At 31.5% G+C, this 24,797-nt stretch overlaps 1 protein-coding gene across 2 annotated transcripts; it reads right to left on the bottom strand.

Moving 5' to 3' along the window:
• Window positions 1–574: 574 nt before the first annotated feature.
• LOC143064922 (succinyl-CoA:glutarate CoA-transferase-like) lies at window positions 575–23,812 on the bottom strand. 2 transcript variants are annotated; one of them, XM_076238135.1, is made up of 14 exons: window positions 23,660–23,811; window positions 21,572–21,632; window positions 20,163–20,236; window positions 18,984–19,069; window positions 17,871–17,921; window positions 16,644–16,764; window positions 16,164–16,255; window positions 15,576–15,719; window positions 14,263–14,358; window positions 13,405–13,476; window positions 12,672–12,769; window positions 10,724–10,826; window positions 3,370–3,433; window positions 575–2,881 (listed from the first exon to the last, which is right to left on the bottom strand). In XM_076238135.1, the coding sequence occupies exons 1-14, from the start codon at window positions 23,730–23,732 to the stop codon at window positions 2,733–2,735; spliced, it is 1,284 nt and encodes a 427-aa protein (XP_076094250.1). In that variant the 5' UTR covers window positions 23,733–23,811; the 3' UTR covers window positions 575–2,732. The 2 variants fall into 2 exon arrangements, 1 of the variants encoding a protein (XP_076094250.1); XR_012975352.1 differs by lacking the exons at window positions 575–2,881; window positions 3,370–3,433 and adding exons at window positions 8,335–8,518; window positions 9,102–9,323 and having other exon boundaries at window positions 23,660–23,812.
• Between the last annotated feature and the right edge of the window lie 985 nt (window positions 23,813–24,797).

Raw genomic sequence — 24,797 nt, 5'->3', positions numbered from 1 at the left:
CAAATCTTTAAAAAAGAGTATATCAAAAATAAGCATACAGTCCTACATGTACTTTTTTTTGGTTAAAAACAAATCTCTTTTTTTGAAATCAATTTTTTTTCAACTTCATTAGAATACATGCTTATTTATACATGTTTATAGCTGCTGATACTAGAGTGTAGAAAATGATTTCTGTATCAGGAGCTCTTAAGTACCTTGAGTTTTGTTTCAATAACTATGCACATCTTTTGATTCAGTATCATTTAGTTTGTCTTGTTCGATTGTGATCATTTGTATCTGTTTTTTTTTAGGTTTGAATGTTTGAAAAAGTTATTTGAATATCCAAAATGTCTATGGTTTGTGTGCAGGTCCTTGGTCAGACACTTGGTTTAGTGGTATATTTATGTTGATGGTAGATATTTGGCAGTCTTTATCTCATTTATCTACAACTCTTTAACACTCAGCCCATTTAGAGCTTGATACACTCAGCCCATTTAGAGCTTGATACACTCAGCCCATTTAGAGCTTGACATATGGTATTAACAATATCAACAATTGTCCATTTGTCTTTTGATAAATACCAAATTAAGTTGACTTCTAGTTGTTTGAGGTTTTTTATTGTATTAAGTTGCTGTCTCAATAACTATAGTATAGCAAAAATCCTTTTTTGTGTTCACTCTATACTGAAATTAAAAAAAATATCTGGAAATGTCAAAGAAGTAATAGTATCTTTTTCATTTTATAAATTGTAAAAAATCACATTATATTCAAATCATCACAATATTGTACACCATTTATGATTACTATCAAAATTTCAAAAATAAAAAAATCTGTTTATAATGAAATTACTTTATATTCAATCATTTTCTAATTTCACAGAAATAAGTAAGATGACAAAAAAAAAATAAAAATCAAGTATTATCTCAAAAACTGAAATGTTATAAATAATATCACATTTTTTTAGAATGTACTAGTATACAGATTTATGTTGCCCATGTTTTTATCTGTTTACTGGTCTACAGAAATTAAATCTTTATTTCAATTAAAATAACACAAAGTAATTTAACCTAAAAGGAATAATTTTGATGTCTGCTTAAGCATTTAAAGGAAAAAGATTTTAACTAAGAAATGTTGTTCTCCTTTAAATAAGAATAATACATTTAATAGAAATAGGAGTAACAAAAGGTATGATCTATTTTGCATCAAATCAAGTAAAATATTTGTTTTATTCCTCAACTTATAATACTTCGACAAGTTACACTAACTCTTTGCACTGTAAAAAGATAATTTATTCAAACAATAGTAAGTTACAGATACGAATAAAGTTATCGTTTATAGTTTATATCACATGAAATTACTTGATCTGTAATAGTTTATATAAATTACAACATGGGAACTATGCATTTTAATTGATTGATAAATTATAAAAATAATAATTGTTACTGGATTTGTTTTTCAATTGTTGACTAGAATATATTTAAAAAGCAAATACATATGTTAATCCACTTCTTGAATATTATATTTTTTTCTTCTTAGATATTTCAAAGACCAAATTCAAAAACATATAAAAACAGGACACATACTTAATCCTCTTGTAGTCTGCTCCTGCTTTACTAAGTTGAGAAAATAACAAGTAAACGTGAAAAATCTGTGCTTTGCTTTGTGCCAATTGGCATTTCATTTCCACAACAAAAAAATCGTTTGTACAAAACTTTTCATTTGTGCCAATTATACAGGTAAAAGGTATATAGATTAGATTTTATTTTACATATAACACACTGCAATATGAAAATTGCCTCTATTTTCCAATAGAAAGCTAAAATAATCAGACTGTCTTTCAAAAATGTCACCAGATATTTTCTGATTCTTAATGATTGAGATTCTAATGGTTGCTGGTCTTCACTATGGAAGTGTACATTCATTGTCTTTATAAATATTTTACTGTCCACTCCTGTTGTTATTCTTGCTTTGCATTAGATAACCTATGTGTGGCCATAAAAATTTGACTCACATTATTATCCATTTGGGGGGGGGGGGGTGATTCGTACTACTAGCCTATTATTCTGGATATAATATATATTTAAACTTTCCTGTAAAATGGCACAAAAGTAGTATTTATTTTTTGTTGGAAAAGAATTACATTCAAATACTGTATTCTTTAAGGATTTGCAATGTGCCCCAAAAAAATACCAAATTTATGCTATATTAATTTTGATTTTTTTTTATTATAAAAACTGAATAAAATCGTCTATCATATTACTTTTGGGGAAAACCCATAGTTATATTTTAACAGGTTTGACACATTGCCAAAATAAAGGTTTATCCAACATGCTAATGTGCCGGCACTAGCTTTATGAGGTTAATCTAGATTAAGGGACATGAGTCTTTGAACGACTGCATGATTTGGCTCAACCATTTTCATAAATATATCATACAAACCACCACATGCTTAATTTAGTTACAAATGCAAATGGTGAATAGTGAAGTATCTCCCTTGGGTTTACATGGATCTTAGCCCCTTAAATATATAATATTTCCTTAAATTCCCATGCTAATGCTTTAGTTGCACAAAGTTGCACATGTAATAATCCTTTGATTAATATATATAAGTATTATCTATTTTACTTTGCCTTAATTTAACATTTAAAACATAAAGGGAGATCTAAAAGATAAAAAAGTAATGCCCTCATGTCCTTTTGATAAATACAAAATAAATATTGGTATTTGGTTTCTAGCTGTAGTGAAAGATATTATTATTGTATAACTTTTTTATCTTTCAAACTTTTAATGTCAGTCTCTGATAAATTAAGCATATTCTGTAAAATTTCGTCAGTATGTTGTCCAAGCGTTGGTGGTGGTAGTGTAGATTCCATCTGTCTTTCACTGTACTTCACTGCCTTACCTTCAAAATAAAAGAATTACATAGGATTAGAGCCTTTAAAACATCTAAAACAATACAATTTCTATTGATAAATAAATAAGTTTTATAAAGTAAATTATAGTATGGTCACTTTAGTCCAGTTATGTCATTTGTTACAATAATGCCATGCCAGCAGCCTCAGACCTTCGGGCCAGGTGAGCTAAAAAATCAGTTCATTCTTGGGATCTTTTGCCACTTTGGATCAGAAAAACATCATCTTTATTTCTCAACATTAAAAAATTGAGGCAGGAATATATACAATTAATTTTTACATCTAAATAAAGAAAATTATGTGATTTTACCTTATAATATAAAGTGTTCTTTCAACTATAGCATATTTTTTTTAATCAATATTATTATCATCGGTCAACCAGTTTTTCCATATATCTTGCTCCCATTTTCTTGCTGGATTCACAGGACCCCTACCCAAAAGGTAGTCAGAATATCAAGATACCGTCTAAATGACCTACCTGGTACTTTAACTTTTCCTGCTATAGAATGGTCCATTTCCAGGATCATATCATTGTGTAAAGTCTGAAATAAAGACCGAACAATTTAGAAGTTAGAAAATTCAAAAATTGCCAAAAGCAATCAATGACAACCACTTGTTTACAGGCACATAAAGAATGTGCCATAGTTTAACATGTGTTGGTGCTAACTTAAACCTCCCTTACCTGAGACTGTGTTGGAAAAACATAACTATCAATTTAAATCATCAAGGAAAGTCTTAACTAATTAGATAGACATAAAGCATAGAAAAAAACCAACTGAAAATAGGACAAGACATAAAGTACCCATCTGAGAGAACTTACAGCTACTGAAAGCCAATTACAACTAATAAATAAATCATGCTTTCTCAGACTAAAATATCAATCAGCACACACCCAACAGATCAAGTTTAAAGACTTCATAAACAGTTTTAGAAAGGCCTGAATGTGCCCTGCCAAAGTCTCACTCTGAGTATCAACAGGATGGAGGACCATGTGTGTTCATAACCTTATAGCATGCATAGAGAATAATACATGGCAAAATCCGTATCACATGCTGTATCTCTGGATGATACGGCATGTAATACGGATTTTGCCATGTATTATTCGCTTGATCATATATTTAAACAGGAGAGTATAAAGGAATTGCTTACTAATCCAGAGCACCTGGACAGGAATTACCTTCGGATTTTTGTTTGCCATGTTGTATAAGCTTTATCATAAATAGGAATTACTTATCCATCCGAAGCACCTTGGTTACCATACAATTTAGGTACTGTTGCCCATAGAAATATTTTGTTTATTGTATATTTTTGTTATTTGTTTGAGTTTTGTATGGTACTATTTCAATGAGTTCTTTTTATCCTCCTTTAGTAATATGGTTGTACTGTATAAAACACATTTTGAAAAAAACCTGTAAATAAATAATAAAAAAAATAACAATAAATCAACAATTTAATAACAAGAATATAGAATATAAACAATTTAGTCAGAATGACTACTGTCATAAATGACCCATTTCCTTTTTTTCTGGGTTTGTCTCTGATAATTTTCTTTTTCCTCAATGGGATTTCCATAGTTAATTATAACATTCCCCTTTACAGTAGCACCTTGGAGAATGGACGGCACGGAATAATTCTCAGACATACGGACAGACATATCAGTTTTCTTGTTTGAATTGTTTTACATTGTCTTATCGGGGCCTATTATAGCTGACTATGCAGTATGGGCTTTGCTCATTGTTGAAGGCCGTAATCCTATAGTTGTTAATGTCTGTGTCATTTTGGTCTTTTGTGGATAGTTGTCTCATTGGCAATCATACCACATCTTTTTTATAATATCAGTGTTTTTCTGATCTAAGTTGCTAGATTTCTTGCAATTATCTACATGTATATCATTATGAATATCAAGAACTTCATAATTTTCGAAGTTTTCTATGTCAAGCAGTGTGTTTTCTAATCATTTCTCAGTGGCGGATCCAGGGGTTGGTCCCACGGCGCACCAGACCACCCCGATGACGAACCTCAAATTTTTTTAAAGTGTTTATTTTTTCAATAACTAGCTAATTAACAAATTTACACTTAAGATTAATCCCTTCATCGCACTAATTGGTTATGGATTACCTGGATACCTGGAGGTGTCACAAAGAAATTATACAGATCAATGCGTTTCACCTGTTTACATGATGTAATTAAATTGTCAAAACAGCTTGTCAATATGAAGAAGTTGGCTTCTTATTTTAAAAGGTAAATACAAATTATTTTTGTATTTTAAAGTAAAATTTCCATATATAATTGCATTGTCCAACTAACGGAGTCTCTGTTTTAAATTTCATTTACTAAGTATGTACATTTTGAAAAAATAATCATTATGAATGAATTAAATTAAATTTGTTTATTTATCTCTTTGACCCCCCCCCCCCCCCCTTTCCCCCTCCCTTTTCCTTCCTAAAAACTTTAAATGTTTAAGCACGACTGACTGACCTACTATATATTTTAGGTCGTCAAGCTGCCCTAGTCCCAAACGCAATTTGGAGCAAGATGACAATATTCAGCCTAGAAAACGTCACAATTCAAATCTAGATGGCGTTTGTAATAGTCGAGGGAGCTCATCTGAGGAGTCACTTTTGGATACAATTGTTAAACCTTCATGTTCACACGCTCAGCCATTGCAGTTTTCTACTAAAAATGATGTTGGTAATTTTTCATATAAAAAGCAACTCAGTGATGAACAGAAATATCAACTTCTTCGGAATCATTTCATTCCAAATAAACCATTTGTATTTCCAGTTACCAAGTATGGGGGCCGTAACAGTACTTCCTTGGAAAGATATGTAGGCCTTGTATATTCACCTTCTTTACATGGCTGCTTTTGCATCTATTGCCTCTTATTTGGATCAGATGATTTAGGTGTTTTATCATCCAAACCTAGGAATATGTGCATTGCATGGTGTTGTCCAAATTCATGATCTTCCATAATGTCGAAGGTATTTTTTAACCTTTTTCATACCATTCAATATTCATTTGGGACCACCCCCAATTTTTTTTTTGGATCCGCCACTGTTTCTTGCGATGCTCTTACTAAAACCATGTAGTCATCATCATCATCAGGAATTGTATCAACATTATTCAAGTTAGTAGTACTATCACCTGGTTGAATAGTATTCTGATTCATATTTGTAGTACTATCTTGGTTTGAAGTGAATGTACATAGCACCTTTGACATATCTTTTTGTTGTTGAAACGAAGCGCTAGAGTAATTGTTTATAGAACTAAGGCTTTTATGGCCTGAATGTTGTTGCACTAAAGTGTTCTGAACACCTGCATCTGGGACTATTATACTAACGGGACTGGAAACTGATCGATCTGTTGAGATTTCAATGCCCTGATAGCAAGATTGTTGATTTTAGGTTTTGATTGACAGCTTATCGTGTCACGTAGTAAATTAGCATTAGGTATATGTAAACAAGTCAGCAGATAGAAAACTGTTAAAATTGGTGGATTTGAAATAAAGAATAATTATTAGATTAATTAGTTTATATGCAAAAATAGATATTATTTACGAAAAAATATTAATAAATTGTCAATATATAAGTGTTGAAAATAAACCAGAAATAGTCGAAAATTAAAGTGGCCGACACTTTACTTGACCACTAAGAAAAGAACGTGTCAAAGGTTAACAGATCATAAATAATCCTGATAAAAACAATTAGTGTGCAATTTAAACAATGTTGACAATTTCAGTTCCTAATTAATTCATATAACAAAAGCTATCCATGAGAACATAGCCACATTGTTTTGACCTTCGTGTTTACACCAAAATTTCACAAGAGTGCACACGCTGAAATGTCTCGCCTTCTATACTAATCATTGATATTATGTTGATAGTCCTAAGTATAAAGCTAAGCTTTATTACAACTGTCACATAAACTTAACATTAACCAAGATAACTAAACAAAGACCAATGAACCTTGAAAAAGAGGTCCAGGTCAGATGAACCATGCCAGGCAGACAGGTACAGCTAACAATGCTTCTATACAACATATATAGTTGACACATTACTTATAGTTTAAGAAAAATAGACCAAAACACAAAAACTTAACACTGTGCAATGAACCGTGAAAATGAGGTCACCGTCAAATAAAACCTGCGCGACTGACATAAAGATCATAAAATATTTCCATACACCAAATATAGTTGACCTATGGCATACAGTATTAGATAAAAAGACCAAAACTCAAAAACTTAACTTTGACCACTGAACCATGAAAATGAGGTCAAGGTCAGATGACATCTGCCCGCTAGACATGAACACCTTACCATCATTCCATACAACAAATATAGTAGACCTATTGCATATAGTATGAGAAAAACAGACCAAAACTCAAAAATTTAACTATAACCACTGAACCATGAAAATGAGGTCAAGGTCAGATGACACCTGCCAGTTGGACATGTACACCTTACAGTCCTTCCATACACCGAATATACTAGCCCTATTGCTTATAGTATCTGAGATATGGACTTGACCACCAAAACTTAACCTTGATCACTGATCCATGAAATGAGGTCGAGGTCAAGTGAAAACTGTCTGACAGACATAAGGACCTTGCAAGGTACGCACATACCAAATATAGTTATCCTATTACTTAAAATAAGAGAGAATTCAACATTACAAAATATTTGAACTTTTTTTTCAAGTGGTCACTGAACCATGAAAATGAGGTCAAGGACATTGGACATGTGACTGACGGAAACTTCATAACATGAAGCATCTATATACAAAGTATGAAGCATCCAGGTCTTCCACCTTCTGAAATATAAAGCTTTTAAGAAGTGAGCTAACACCGCCGCCGTAGCCGCCGCCGGATCACTATCCCTATGTCGAGCTTTCTGCAACAAAAGTTGCAGGCTCGACAAAAATGGCGGTGCACGGTTGGGCCTACTTTTGTAGTTCTAATTGTGGAACCTAGTGTACATATTTTCACGAAGTTATATTCTAATGCCACCTGAAGACCATTACTAAGCTGATTATAATAAAATATTGGACACATAAAAAGGAGTAGGCAATTTTATAGGAACAGTATAATTTATTTGAGCTGTGCATGTGGGTTCCCGTTGTAATGAAAAAGTGATTTTTTTCCCCAATTTTCACTTTAAAAAAAGTGATAGTAGAAATAGGCAAATCCAAACTATCACCTTTAAATATGACTTTACAGCAAACCGAACTTACATATCTCTTTTTAACACTTAAGGCGGGATTTGGTGATTAATAACAACTGTCAAAGATCAGGATATCTCTTATCATTAAAGTTATCATGTTTATATTAAGGATTATGTGTAACAGTTTCCAGTCCCGTTAGTATAATAGTCCCAGTCTGCATGGATAAGTGTTGTAATGCCTGTTTTACGGGCACTATGATTGACTTTACGGTCCTGTATACCTGCTTCATCTGTCATAGATTTTATTATATTAGATAGTGTGTTTTTTCCCATTGGTTGGTTTATAAACCATTCATCACCAGAACCTTTATTGTTGATGCCAACATAGAATTTGGAGTCGTTTGCTTTCATTTTCTCTGGACGTTTTTCTGCATACATCAAATACAAACTTACTGGACATCTAGGATCACCTGCAAAAAATACATAATGTAATAAAAGTGAGAGAAAAAACTGTGTGATGTATAGTTAAGGCTTTTCTTTTATTCCCTGACTTTATATTCAACTTTAAAAGTGCAGTTTCTAAGTATATACAATGTATATGTATAGTAGAATTTCATATTGTGTTGTAAGTCTTGTTAACATCAACTTCCAGATAGTACGATATAATGTTTGTTTTAATAAAAATGCACATTGTGTATATATTATATTTTTCAGTAGAAAATCTAACTCTATCACTGTTTGGTGTAATTTTCAGACTGTACATGTTAGTAATGGCTGAGAAAGTGTGCTAACACTAGTGTAGCAGAAAGATGGACAGTAAAATAATTTATCGCACATTGAGGTTGTCAATGAAAATAACAATGTATCATAAGTAATATACATGTAGCTATAAATAGATTATCTTTGGTCATCTCAACTTGATTGCCTTGCTCACTTTCACCATACTGTCTCAAGTGAGAAAATCAATCTCATTGAGATGACCAACAATAATCTACAAATATTCTTTCAAGCAGGGTTATGATTATGCTCAATACATGAAAACTTTTTATTTACCTTTATTTTCAAACATCTTGGGGGAAAATGCTCTTGCGTCACTCGTTGCACCAGACCTTGTCTTGGTTGCTCTCTCTGTAAAGTCCAGATACTTTTCTCCTGCTGATGTTGTTTTTAGGTCAATATCCCCCCCATCTTAAATTTTGATGTTCCAGTCTTGATCTCATTCCAAAAACATACTGTTGTTTAAGAAAACAGTGTTTGTTAACGCTCTTGGATTAGCTGAAAAAATACACAACAAATTATTTTTCAAATAAATTAATAAAAATTAATGTCAATCATTATCACAGCATGTTTTATGTCTAAATTCTTTTTAAATAAAATGGATTATTTTGTTAATATTAGTTATAAAACACCATGCTCAACAACCAACACTTTTTTGTGTGAGATCTGGGACTATAACATTAGTCCCAGGTGTGATGAAGCCTACAAGTAATATTTTTTTTGCCAAAATAAAAAATATTAAACTGCAGAAAAAATATTTATACATTGTTTAATGCCAATGAGGGATATGCATGCATCATACATATACAGTTATTGTTACTTGTAAAAAAAAACGTTCATAAAGGATAGCTGAATACAAGAATATACATGTATCATCATGATCATGTATGAGTCATGTACTATGAGCCGAAAGGATAAGGTGAACCTTAAATCAGTTAGTATTGTAGATATATATGGAGAGCACAAACTTTATATCAGACAGACGCGTCAAAAAAAAGTATTTTAATGCAAAAAACATCATGTGGTCTATTTAATTGCTTTTTAATCATTTTAATTGTGAACTCTAATTTTACCTGCTCCTAGAAGTTTCTTTTGATACAGTATATCAATTTCCTCCTTTGTCAGTGGTTCAGCTTTTTTTGGTTTATTTCCTTTTCCACTCTAACGAAGTAGTTATCTTTTAGATATTAGAACATCTCTTGAGTGTTTGAATTCCTTGTCTTTGATGAGGTCTATATTACAGTGTTTTTCAGTCAAATGTCTATTTATGCTGCCTTGAATTGATTTTAATGTGTCTGGTTCATAATCCCCTCCATCACACTTCTTGGCAGTCATGAAAAATCTTGCTAGCAAGAGGTCAAGTTCCTGAGGAGGAATCTCATGAAATTCCCGTAGTTCATTTTGATCGGAAAGCCATGTTTTTAACTTGTTGACATCTGAATTTGTCTTCCTACTTATATTCTTATTTCTCATTTGGTCGATGAATTCATCTATAGTCATCTGCTCAGCAGCACAATCACGTTCTTCAATCCGATCTTCCAGTTCTAAAACATTTTGAGCCAAACGATTCATTACTTCTTCTCCCATTTGAATGCTGTGCAGGCTCCGTGGCAACTCCATGACTTCAACAGCTGATCAATGTTGTCGTCTGCTGAATGAAAACAGTCCGAGAGACTCCGTATAGAATACGAACGAGAAATCTGAGTAGGGTGCGATAAAGGGTAGCCATGCGATAAAGGGTGTGATAAAGGGTGCGATAAAGGGTGCACATTAAAGTTGCACTATATGGATTAAACAGCCGGCTATTTATCATATATTCAGAACTACTGTATTTACTACTAAATATATGATAAATATTTATATCTGTTTTAATTCATTGATAACCTAATCTGTAATACCTGTGGATCACTGAAAACATTTTCCATATCATTTAGAGGACCATAGGGTATTCCACAACCATCAAACACATCTAACCATTCTTCGGTCTTTTTTGTTACAAATCTGAAATTTTATAATAAATCAAAATTTTTACATAATGCATGCAATGCAGACACCTTTTTCAATGGCCATTACTCAATGTTTTATTTCTTTCCGCAATGACAGTCTTGTAAAAAGACTTATGACTATGTTGTATATTGATTAACTTTGTCATCAAATGAACATCTATAATAAATCTATCATTCTAATACAATTGGTTTATAACAGTAATTTTTATTGGATGTTGACAAATATTTTGAAGGGTTAGATACTGCAGGTAGAGCATGGAATCTAACTAAGCAAGGTAGAACATGGAATCTAACTTACTTAGATTCCGTGTTCTTCCAGTCAATAACTAAGAAAGCCATCATATTGAATTCTGATTTTTTTTTGGTATGTAATTTTTCAAAAATAAACAAGAAAGTCACATTTTGAACCTCAAATCTTTTTGTAGCTTTTATGTATGACATCAGGGGTACATATGACGTCCCATTTTTTAGATGCTAAAGATGCAACAGTTTTGTGGACTTTTTCATTTATGGAATTTTTAAGCCAAAATATTAATTAAACGGTATTTATTTTAATATGTGGCATTAGAATGGAGATATGATTTTTAAGCTTGGCCAGGATTTTACTGTCTCAAATATCTGTTTACCTTGCTCCCTATGCTTTGCTAGGTAAACTCAATTTGTGACAGTAAAATCTATAATTTACTAAAGCCAGGCTAAAAATACAATATAGATACATCCAAAAGAAGACATTCAGATGTGTGAATAAAGATATAGAATGAAATATGAATATGGTACAATAGCAGTTACATTATACCTGTCCTGTTCAAACTATTGAACGGCAGGAAGTGGCTAACATTATCAAGCTTCAATTTGGAATATGATTGTATTCCCTGTCATAAGAGTCAAGAAAACTTCATCAAAGAATTTCATGTTCTGGGTAAATAATTAAGTGTTTTTAAACTGTCTGACAGCAAGCAGAAAAAAATTCTTAAATTTTATATGTTGTTTTATGTTTTAATTGGTAATTTTCAGTACAAGTAAATAAAAAATTCAAATCCCTTCTGATATTTGGAATAAAAACAGTTAGTAGAAAAATGCTAATCCTGGCCCCTAATAATGGTTTGTGACTAAGGTGAATCAAGTGTATCAAACTGATTATTTAAAAGGAATACTTTAATTAATACTGAGAAAATAGGATTAGAAATTTTATAGATAACCAGGAATAAGCTGATGAAATCATTTAAAATAAACTGGAATTCAGGAACAAAGGCTAAGCAATTAGAAAACTAAGAAGAAATTTAATCCAGTTGAAAGACAATAACAATCAAAACAAAGGAGAAAACAAAGACTCATAAAACCAAAGACAAGTACATCAACAGTTATAAATAATAAATAAGAAACAACACGAACTCCACTAAAAACTGGGAGTGAAATCAGGTGCTCCGGAAAGGTAAGCATTTCCTGCACCGTATACAGCACCCGTCGTGTTATTTCTTTGTTCAGTTCGGTAATGATTGAAGGTTATTATGACTGAGGAAGAATATCAGATATGATTTCTGACACACTTTTGTCATAATGGCCAATCAGCTCATGATGGCAACCGTAAAATTTCTTGAGTGATGACCTTAATTTGATTGATTCATAGCCCTGTCTTAGCAACTTTTGAGAAAGCAGTATTCCTCATTCAACAAAATCAACGTACTTTGAGCTAGCTCTAGAGTAACGTATCAATTGAGAGACATATACTCCATATGCTGGTGTCACTGGGATGTTGCTACACAGAAATGGAAAGTTGACTATAGGAAAATTAAAATCATTGCGTTTGTCATAAATTTTGGTATTCAACGATAGTACTTACAAATTGTCAAATATTGACAGTAAACTCTTCCTATTATCCACACGAAGTTTGTTTGTTGTGTATTTGCTATTCTCCAACAAATTATCGAGTTGTAACACCTAAAATGTATATATACAAGTCAGCAACCTCTACAAAAGTGGTCAAATGAAAAGGAGCACCTGAGATCACCCCCAGTTTTTGGTTGGGTTTCATGTTGCTTAGTCTTTAGTTTTCTATGTTGTGTCTTCTGTTCTATTATTTGACTGTTTTTATTTTTATTTTTAGCCATGGCATTGTCAGTATATTTTCAATCTATGTTTGACTGTCCCTCTGGAATCTTTTGTCCCTCTTTTAAATGTTACAAACATGAATGGTAGTTAACAGTTAACACACTGAGAAAAAACGATCACATTTTCCCAGAACCTAAATAAAAAGAAAAGACCAATAAATCTAAGTGACAAAACTTCAATCCTAATCTAAGACAGGATCATCAGGAATTACACCAACCTTTCACAAATCCTGGTCCCCCATGATAGATTTTTTTCGGTGTTCATAAAATACATACAAATGAAAACAGGAATACTTCATTTGTCATACTTTAATGGTTAATAAAACAGAGTCTGATAATAGCCTTTACTAGTTATTTCTAGTGAAAAGTTAAACAGCAATGTCAACAGACCATAATATTACAAAGATCATACATTATAAAGGAGTTGTGTTCAACACAAATACGGACCAATTAGTTGTTACTCACCTTACATAAAGTTTGAAATTGTTTATCATTGCCTGCTCCAACAAGAATGTAGCTGTCCTTTGTCTTAAATGCCTAAAAAGTAAGGTTAATAATATTGTTTACTAGAGATTCTCAGATTGAAATATTTTCTAAAAATACTATGATATTAAACTCTAAAAAAGAGTGCATACATAGAAATGTCTTGCCTGCTACATTGATTAAAACTGTATAATGAATAAACAGTCTTTGCAATTAAGGTATTAACACACATTAATCAATTAACTATGACAACCAAGTTCTTTTAGACAATTCAGTACAACTTATACTGATTCTACACTGATAGTCTGACAAACTTGAAAGGCAGGAACATATGTAACTTTCACATATTGACGGTCAAATTCAAAACGAAATAAAAATGAAGGTATGGACTTCACTCATATAAATATCAACTCCTAAAGATTATCTTCTGTGTTTAGTTTGAAGTCATTTTCATTCATTACAAAAAAAATATGGTTAATAATTTGTTTATTTGTCACTGAAAATTCACGTCATCCTAAAACTTGATCTTTGATCATTGAATCTTTAAAGGGGTCAAGGTCAGGTAATTTCTGTTCTACTGATAGGTCAATCTTAAAACTATTTAAAAGATACAAATTAGAATAATTGATGCTTTATATATTGCATCACAATGCTTACCATGCTTACATGAAGCTTATCACAAAATAATGTTGTTTCAGAAAATTGCCACAAAATATGTACCTGTAATGGGATAGACAAAAACAACATGGTTTGATGGGACAGATGTAAACAACTATCCCCCTTCATTTGCAGCAGGGGTACAATAACTATATATGGAATTGAGTTCTAGTCAATATATACCTGATAAGGAACAATACTTTGATGGGCTGTACCATGTCTTTTAGCTTCCATTCCAGCATTCAGATAATTTGATCCAATATTAATTAACGATGCAACCTAAATAGAACCAAACACGCTTCAGAAAGTTTGTAAAGGAAATCAAAAACAAAAAAAACGTAATGGGAGTTTATTTCAAATTGTCAGATATATAAGCTTTTCAAAACTTGATTTTTGTCTAAAATGATTTTTGAGACATAAATGTAAACAAACCTTCAATTTTTCACATATGGTAGAAGATATCAGCATGTCAACTTATTAATTGGTAGATGATTATTTTACTCTTCTAGAAAACAATAATTTGTAAAATTCAGTCAAGAAATTTTTTAGACAAACTTTTTTACATTTTTAAAATTGAACATGAATAAGGCCTATAATATAAAAAGTAAAGTTGAAAATGACCTACATCATCTTAACAATGTACATGTCTATTCACATTAAATTTTTCACTTCAAAACATTTTATGGAAGCCTGATCAATATAACTATATTCATACATCAGACCTTACTGCAATGGTTACAAGAATTTTTGATACAACAAAACAGGCTATATATGCGCTTAGTTTAATTTTAGAATTCATTCATAAACTTTTGTTTTATTCAAAATTATCAGTAAAGCGTGTGCTCTATAAGGATCACCAGTCCTTCACCTTTCATCTGATGCCATAGTTACTAAAATATATGCTACATAGTTTTTCAGATTAGTGGTGTTGTTCTCACAAAGTCTATACAAATAAATTTCACAAAGAATTCCACTCAAGCTGTACAAGGGGCCATCTTGAAATTTCAGTGAGGTGAGAGTTTTTTTCCTATGTGTTGAAGGCCTCACTATGACTTTGTGATGAAGAACAGCAATAAAAGTGTTGTTCCTTTTCTTTTTGTGTGTTTTTTTGCTGTGCATTTACTGATTTTGTGTCATGGATGGATAACCCATATCCTTTTTTTTTTCTAATTTGATGAATCCATATTAAGAATCTTTTTTCAAATTATAAATTCATTGTAAGCCCACTTAACTTTGAAACTGTGACCTAAAATCTAACAGTTATTTTTCTCCTTAAAACATCATCCATTCAAAACTGGTCAAATTGATGTACTGTTAAAAATGCAGTATCTTGCAATGTGTGCACTTGATAGACAAAAACTAAATAAATAAAATCATTAATTTGAGTTAAAGATAATTTAAACTGTGATCAGCATATGTCTTTGAGCATATATAAATATGATTGATCAATGTTTTTGTGTATGCTATAAATATGTGTGTTTATATGTGTGACTTACCTGAGTTGAGAATAAGTTACAGTCTATATGTTGTCCTCTCCCTGTAATCTGTCTCTGTAAAACTGCTGCTAAGATAGCCCCATGGGCATACAGTCCAGTGGAAAGATCAGTCATAGCCACACCTACTTTACAAGGGTCTCCATCCTATAGACACACCAGTATTTTAAATAAGTAAAATATCACAATACAATCTTGAGAAAATCAAATATAACTATTGAAGAGAATGTAAAATCACAAAAATACTGAACTCCTAGGAAAATTCAAAATTGAAAGTCCCTAATCAAATGGCAAAATTAAAAGCTCAAACACATCAAACGAATGGATACCAAATGTCATATTCCCGACTTGGTACATGCATTTTCTTATAATATTGTAATACACGAGCTTTTTTCATAGATGTCACAATAAAAAAATTCAGAAGAAAACAAGAAAATTTAACATCACAATCAAATTTCAACCAATCAGTTGCTGAGAACAGATTTTTCATTAGTGAGGAGAAATATTTTTCTCACACCGGTCAGAAAATGTGAAAATAGCACAAAAATTAGAGAAAAAAGGGTACTGATTTTTGGGGTGTTCATACCTCACCTCTGGTCCAGTGATATGCATTAATCCACCCACTCCTGATACAATAACATCATATCCAGCTCGTTGTGAGTACGGGCCTGTTTGACCATATCCTGACAATTAAGAATTATTTTTTAACAATTATGTCAAAGCATGGCCAAGTGCATGACTGCATATAAACCTCCCTTTTTTGCATCTGCACAATGTGTCAGCCCTGTATAATGAATTCTCAAATACCCTTTTTCACATACAAAAAACTAAGACAATCCAAATACTTCTGGGGAATTGGTGGAAGTTTTTCTGTTGAAAATGTAGCACTGTCTTTTATAAATATATTGTGTAATATATAGTCAGAACTTAGTGATTCAAATCTTTTTCTACATCTATAAAAACACTGAAGCAAGAGCTATCAACCCAGTTGTTCCAGGAGTTATTCCTAAATAACAGATTAGCTGCTAGGCTATCATTCATTTTAAAATATTCTATAAAGCTGTAGCCTACCTGTTATAGAACAGTAAATTAATTGAGGAGCTACCACACTAAGATGTTTGTAACCAAGGTTGTACTGGTCTAGTTTACCAGGGATATAATTCTCAACTATCACATCACACTGCTTAGCCAACTGTAAAAATAAAAAGTACATTAATTTAAAGACACATATTAAGGCTCTAAACAGACCTTCATTCATGAAAATGTGTAAACTGAGGTAGATATGTTTACTTTAAAGGTCTGAATATTCAACTAAACAATTTAAAACAAATTAGAGTGTGGTCGATATTAATATTTTTAGTTTTCTAGAATCAAACACTATGTGGAACAAAAATAAATTGGAGAGAACCTGTATATGCATATAAAATATAGTTGAGATTTTTCAGAAACCTATGAGAAAACAATTTCATCTTTACTTTTATACTGCCTATATATAAGGCAAATTTAATTCACATCAATTTCACGTGAATTTGAATTCATTTGAACCTCTCATGAATTTCACCTCAAACGAGCTTATACATGAAACTCGCATAAAATCAGTTTGTTAGTTTCACATGAATCTCATATGAAACTATGCGAATTTGATGTGGAAATTCACATGAACTTCATATAAATTTTTTTCACGTGAACTTCATATAAATTTTTAAAAATAAAGTATAAATTCAAACAACATCTAAATTTTCAAATTTAAGGTGGTACCCAACACTTTCACTAAAACTAATTTGGCTCGTTTAATTTTCATAAGATTTTGTCAAAGTATTTACTTTGACCCTTTAACAAAAATATAAAAATTTTAAAAATTTTGAACCAACCGTTTTGTCAGAAAAATTACACTGGTTATATAGCAGTTTGACAAACACCAATTTTGATCATTGAGAAGCTTAATATTCCCTTTACAACACAACGTAATTAAAACGTTAAGCTGACTTTACAGAGTTATCTCCCTGTAGTGTTAGGTACCACCTTAATTAAAATCATGAAAAATACCAAATTTGTTTTTGGAAAGTTCATGTGAAATTCATAAAAAATAATTCACTTGAAAATGATGTGAATCTCAATTCATGTAAAACTCACATGAAAATTTTCACATGAGTGTCATGTATAAGCTTGTTTGAGGTGAATCTCATGTGAAATTTTCACATGAATTTCATGTGAGAATCATGTGAAATTCAAGTGAGCAAATTTTGTCTATAGGTAAATAAGTAAATACTTTAAAAAAAAAAGCCTGATAAAACTTACCTTTTGAATAAGATCTTGGCCATCTTTAGTTCTTATGTCAATAGCAATACTCTGAAATATAACAGGAAATATGGAAAAGAGGAATCATAATGCATATTGAGCTTTAATGTTGTAAATGACAGATAGTTTACAAATTATAACTATTATTGCTTTTACGGTATTGCATCAAAGTAAAATGTAAACTGAATCTTGAAGAATAATACAACTAAAATAATGAGTAAAACACCATGAATGCAAAAGGTAACATCAAGTTTCACTCTTAGATATGATTTCGTCAATTAAAATACAAGTTGCAGATTTCTGAATTTTCTATTCATTTTAATTCATGTTTAAAAGAGCATAACTAGCAGAGTTGACATGGGTAATATCTCAAAGAGACAGTAACTAAACAACACACAAAAACAAAAGACATCTACAGGTAAATACACATACTTGAACAATTATCAAGTTTTTATACAATATATGTCATGCTCTTCATTGCCCTGTTTGTAGCAAAGTAGTGAATAGAATAAAGAGACAATCAAAGATCTGCCATCAGTACAAAATTCCCTAAATGACAATAGGAAGATATAAAGAAACAACATTGAAGATATAAAAAGACAACAATTGACAAAGTTCCAGACTTCCAAAAGGCACATGCCTATTTGATGAGATTAAGTTATTTTTATTTTTAGATCTCAACGTTCTACATCTTTATAAGTGGAATAGCTGGACACATAAAAGGTACAATATAATCAGTACAGTAAACAAACTTAAATCTATAATACATAGTTAGATAAAAGAAGATGTGGTATGAATGCCAATGAGACAATTCTCCATCCAAGTCACAATTTGTAAAAGGTAAACAATTATAGGTCAAAGTACGACCTTCAACACAAAGCCTTAGCTAACACCCAGCATCAAGCTATAAACAGCCTCAAAATGAACAGTGTGAAACATTTCAAAAAGGAAAACAAAAGGTCTAATAAAAAATAAAATACAGGTTCATACTGCTTTCATGTCAGGCTATTGTGCAATATTTACTTGAAAGCATTGCATGTATATATGATGCATTAAACAGAGACTTTGTCTTTTGTTGTTGGGTTTTACTAACAAATAGTATTAAGTCATTACCTTTTTATTTCTATTGACAGTCAAAAAATAAACACTTTCCTTGCCACAAAATGGAGGTCCCCATGACCTTGTATCATCACCAACTCCTGATAAAAAGAAAGATAATGTTTACAATAAAACTATCAAACCCACATTACAAAATTCATCCTACATGTATATGTTTTGTGAAAAGAAACAACTGTATCTGGTTTTATGTCTCTCATCAACTTGCTATGCTTATTTTATTTTTATCATGTTATGAGTTTCAAGGTCTAGATGTTTAATTTCAATAGGCTATAACACAAATGTCTTATTTTATGACACTAAAGTATAAAAGAAGTTAATTTCACAAAATTTAATAAACATTAATAGACCACTTTCGAGTTCATCCGTCACCGGAAAAAACTCGTCAATTATACGCGCCTTTATGACGTCATTTACCAGATAGAGGGGGTCGCCTGTATCCCTGCACTATTTACGTTCATCAAGCGTCTTAGTGATCGTCATTGTGCAGGATAAACTAGAAATAATGGATGTTCTGTAGGTACTTAATGACAATTCCCTAATGACAGCAATGCTGATTGTCAATTTTGAGAATTCAATTTGCCGAATAATTCGTACAATATAGAATTATAGTTTTCCAACCACTCGTTCAACATTGGAATGGAAGTGACGACGCCCCTAAACGCACAAATGACGTTCACTAAAACCAGAGTTTTTGACGGAAATCCATCGAACTCGAAAGTTGTCTATTAAAATATAAATATACAATTTTCAATAAAAAAAAATCATGACAAACAATGAAAAAAGTTCCAATTTTTATTAACTGCTTACTTGTTGTTTACTTTAATATTTTCTGCACATTCAGGAAAACCTTTTAGGAATAAATGAAGAATGTGTCCATGGGACACTGATGATGCCCCCTTGCATATAACATTATAAAGGGACATAACTACAGAAAGGTAAAAGTGATGCCACCTGCATTTGAACTTAATCTCAGTTTTGTGGTAATAAGCATTGTGTATAAGTTTCATAATATTTGGTTGAGGCAAACTACTTATTTGGGATGTATGTACAAAATGTATGTACTGACAAGGGCAAACATTAATGCCCTTTTCATCTTGCAAATAGTAAACACAAGACACATTGTATTCATTTAACATGAATAGCATGAATGTTAATGAAATAAATCAATGTTACCAGGCTTTTCAACCTTTATGATTTCGGCACCCAGATCTCCTAGAATCATGGTACAATATGGACCAGCTAAAATCCTGCAAAGAAAAAAAAATGATTTAACTATTAAGTGATACACAACATTTACAGAAGGGTGATTTGAGAACTGTCAATCAATTCATTTTTGGCTTTCGAACTGACTAAAAGAGTGGGTTTTTTCATCTTTTTTACGAATGCTCACTCACTAAAAATAATTAAAGTTCAGGATACTTGTGAAAATCCAATTACAATAGTTGTTTACTCTAAAAAAAAAATAGCTTTTAAAAATTAGTTTGTTCTCAGTATAAGGGGAAGATACATTTATATGGCTAAGAGCCATCCTTTAACCTTTAATCGCTCATTATTTTTACACAACTAGATTACACCCACAAAATCATGGGCATTAGAGCAAGTTTGAAAGTATGTAAACTGTTGTAGGATTAACTTTTGTACAAAAAAAGTTTTTATGACTGGCGAATTTCAGGAAAGGTATCAAAAGTCATAGGTACTTGGCAACAGAACAACTTTTTTAGTCCTTCACTTTTTTTCCACAGTCCGTTACTTTTTGTTTTCTGTTTTGCTGTATACTATGAACATACATATACTATGAATAAAGTGTATTTGCTATTTACTATCAGTTCTGAGTTTATCATCCACTGCGGTCACTGATATATTATAAAGAGACTCTACTATGGATTAATTTTTTTTGTTGAAAACCAATTTTCAAGGATTTCGTGGGTACCGTTGAACCACAAAATTAATTATTCAACGTATGAAAATTTTTTTATAGGCCTGTATGCAGACTTCAGCTAAACCATGAAATTAAACATTCACGAACATGCAAGTTTTCCTTAATCCACGCAAATTGGTATCAGCGAAAAATAAATGAATCCACAGTGTATAATGTATCAGTGACCGCCTTGGATAGTAAACTTGGAATTAGTCTCTATATAATATATGTCAATGACCGCCGAGAATAGTAAAAACGAGAAAATAATTGTCCTGTCCCCAAGTACTTTAAAAAAATTATATGTATACATTTTAAAACAGTCCTAAACAGGTCTTGTCAAAACAATATCCAGACACCTTTATTTTGGTTTTACTCCCAAAATAACCCAAACTGAACACTCTGAATAATCATGAGAGGATGACAAATTTGACTATACATGGTACTTATAGAACACAGAGGCATGATAGTTAATTTATTGTGGAAGGAAGAGAAGCGATACACAAAATGAGATCTTTTCATTTAATATTAAAGTTGTGTTATCAATATCTCTCTCAATACTACCTTTTCAATTTTCTTCATAAATGGGTTAAATTTGAAATAAATACAAAATTCTTAATTTTCATATTCTTTCTCAATATGCTGGTAAAATATAAAGTATAAGAACCTGCTGATATCTAAAATCTTAAGTCCATCTAAAGGTAGGTTACATTTCTGAGCCTTTGTACCTAAAGTGCAATAAGAAATAAATTCATCAATCATAAATATTTAATTATAATATAACAAACTATGAACAACAAATATATTCTTAAAAACATGATAAAAGAAGATGTGAGATGTAACATCCTTTTCTCTACATTGGTACATTAATAGATGAAAACACCCCTACATGTATGTCATGTATGTGGTTGTAGCGAACACTTTCTTGGTGAAATAAATATGTTAACAAAATCTTGAAAAAATGTACTGAAATTGGCTATCATAGTTTAGCGCAAAAGCAATAAGTTCTTTTTAAACAAATAACTAGTCACTAAAGCTTGTTTATAAATGATAAAAAAAATATTATAAAAATGAACAAAAGTTGAGGGTTGGTGGGCAAACAGTCCACAGGCTTTCATCATTACGCAGTCATTGAACTTTTTACATTTTATATTTCAATTTTTATTCAACATGTTCAATGAATCTAAAAAATCTACCATTAATTCCCAATCTTAACCTACAGAAAAGTACAACTGATGGAATTGTTAGAAATAAAAATAAAACAATCAGCTGAGTGCATACATGTCAACCTCTCACAATGGGAAATCATGTCATGACATGACATGATATGTCAAAAAGCGTGTGAAAACGCGTGACGTAGATGCGGACTTGTTAATATGAATGTGGTAATGTTCATAATTTCATACAAAGTTGTGAATATAAAAAAACAATATATATATTCTACTGTGAACTTTTATTTTATTAAACAGTGGTCTGTATAAATGTTGCTTTTAAAGCACCACCACTAGGCACATATTCAAAACAACTGCCAGTTTCAAGTGTAGTTACATTTATTTGATAACAGCACACAATACAAATGTAACATAGTCAAGTTCTCATCCAAATTCAGTGTCAATTTCTTTATAATTGAAAAGGCTCTCCCACAGTAGGAATTGATATTTGACTGAATTAGCTTCATCAAGATTTGAAAGAATGTCATGTTTTTTTAGCAATGTAAAATGTCATCTATTATTTCTTCCATTGCTCCCATTGCTATTGCCTGGTTAAAACTGGGTAGTTCATCAGAAGAAAGCTGGTACTATGAGAGCTGATCCAACAGTTCTGTGATATTTTTATTCCCATGGCCTGTAGAAATCTGTTGCCGTGTTGGCTAGATTTGAAACTGAAATTGAAAAAGAAAAATGTTTTATAAATTTGATTTCCATTAGATAAACATGTTAAATGCTTATTCAAATAGCTACATTGTATTTCTCCTCTCACATGTATTGTTTTTTTTATCATTGCAACATAGAATGCACAAAATATGCGTTATTTGTCACTCGATCATTTAAACTCGAACTCTAAAATATAATTTATAAATCTTGAATCTTGCCGTACACATCGTTTTGGCTTAACGATCGGCACTTTAGACGACGGTACAGGCCCTGAAAGTGACCTATTTCTGTGCACATGTCCCCTATAAAGTGAATTTGAAAGAAAGTCACAAAATTGTTAAAACTAATCACAAACTACTTACCTTTTACTGTTTGTCCATATAGAAAAACAAACAATGTGGCAGCCAAACAATTACTTCGAATTTTTCGGTATTTATCGCCGAATAAGGAAAAAACCCGAGAATAGCGATATCACTAACAACCAAAAAATGAAAAGAACGAAAAAGCGTGTAATTGCGTGTAAAGTGGTGAAAAGCGTGTACACGCCATGTGACAAAATCCTCGCGTGTAAACCGTTGAAAAAGCGTGTATTACACGCGAATATCATGTCACTTGACATGTATGCAGGCTGAGTGCTTAGGCAACATCCTCAGATGAAAAACATTGTAAAATGATAACTCAAAACAGGACATGTTGACATTGATGTAGTGTACACTAGTCCAAATAATTATGACGTCTGGCAAGGCTTTTTTAATTTTTTTTTGGGAGAAAGGCGTCCCAGAAAAAAAATAAAATAGCCTGCCTCAAAGAAAAAAAATATAATAGCCTTTCAAGATGTCATAATTATTTAGACTAGGGTGATTTGTGATAAATAAACCTACAATGTGGACAGTGATTTTTCTTTACTTGATTCAGAGCCCTTGAGGTCAGAATACTTTTGAATATTCGTTGCATCTTTCTTCGAGCATTGAAGTTGAGGAGACTGCTATAGCCTATATCAGATATTTTTATTTTCAAATGTCAGATACCAAAAGTGTAGGGGAATGAATCGACCATTGGATGTTACCTCATACCTTCTGTAAGTCCCTCCTGTATCAGGAGAACCTAGTTCATCCAGTAAAATTTTGTTTTCCGAGATTGATTTTTTTTATACTTTGCTAAATGCTCTTTTCAAAAATATAATTAAAAGGATTGGCCATCGTGCTATATTTTTCAAGCTATGAGTCGTTGGAAATTGTCTAAATTTGCTTAGAATGATCATGCAAAAACTAATTTGTGTGCATAAAAGAAATCAATGACATAGAATTTTGAAATAAATTGTGAGAAGATATATTTTATAATATATTTTAAGAAAACAAAAAGAAAAAAATAGTGTCACCGAACTTGTTTTCTTGCTACAAGTAAAAATAAAAAATTTCCCTACCAGACCAGTATAATTTTTTACTTATAGAGTTATCTCCCCTTAAATGGCTCAGTTAAAAATAATGATTCTAAAACACAAATGTTTGGTATTTGTTTAAATATTTTGAAAATGTAATAAATCAGCAAGTTTTCCTCATATGAATAAACAGTCTTACCAATAAAACTGCACATCTGTCTACAAATTTGCAGATTTGGGCAATTGTGTTCTGTGATAGTACAATCCAAGATGGCGGTATACCATGAATCTACCCTTAAGTTTCCTGTCACTATTCATTTTTTAAACAGTTTTATCTATTTACAACCTATAATATTAGTAAACCTTACATTACAACTTATAAATGTTTTATTTACTTTCAAGGAGAGCACTTCGTTTTTTTGGAGATAGTAACACAGACTTCTTGTAATCGATTCCACCAAAGTAATGTCATTTTTCTGTAACACAGAGTGCTATTCAAAAAGACTACAGTCCAAGACTAATTTTATCATTTTCGAGTTGATAACGCATATGCCAGACCATGCAGCAGTTCCAATCTTTGGTACAACGACTGTATAAAGTTTTAAGATACAAATGTCTCTAATACTAGACCGAATAATCTG

The sequence above is a fragment of the Mytilus galloprovincialis genome, chromosome 2 (genome assembly GCF_965363235.1).
Source record: "Mytilus galloprovincialis chromosome 2, xbMytGall1.hap1.1, whole genome shotgun sequence".
In the NCBI taxonomy this organism is placed as follows: Eukaryota; Metazoa; Mollusca; class Bivalvia; order Mytilida; family Mytilidae; genus Mytilus; species Mytilus galloprovincialis.
The sequence above is the reverse complement of the archived record's forward strand: the minus strand, read 5'-3'. Positions and strand labels throughout refer to the sequence as shown.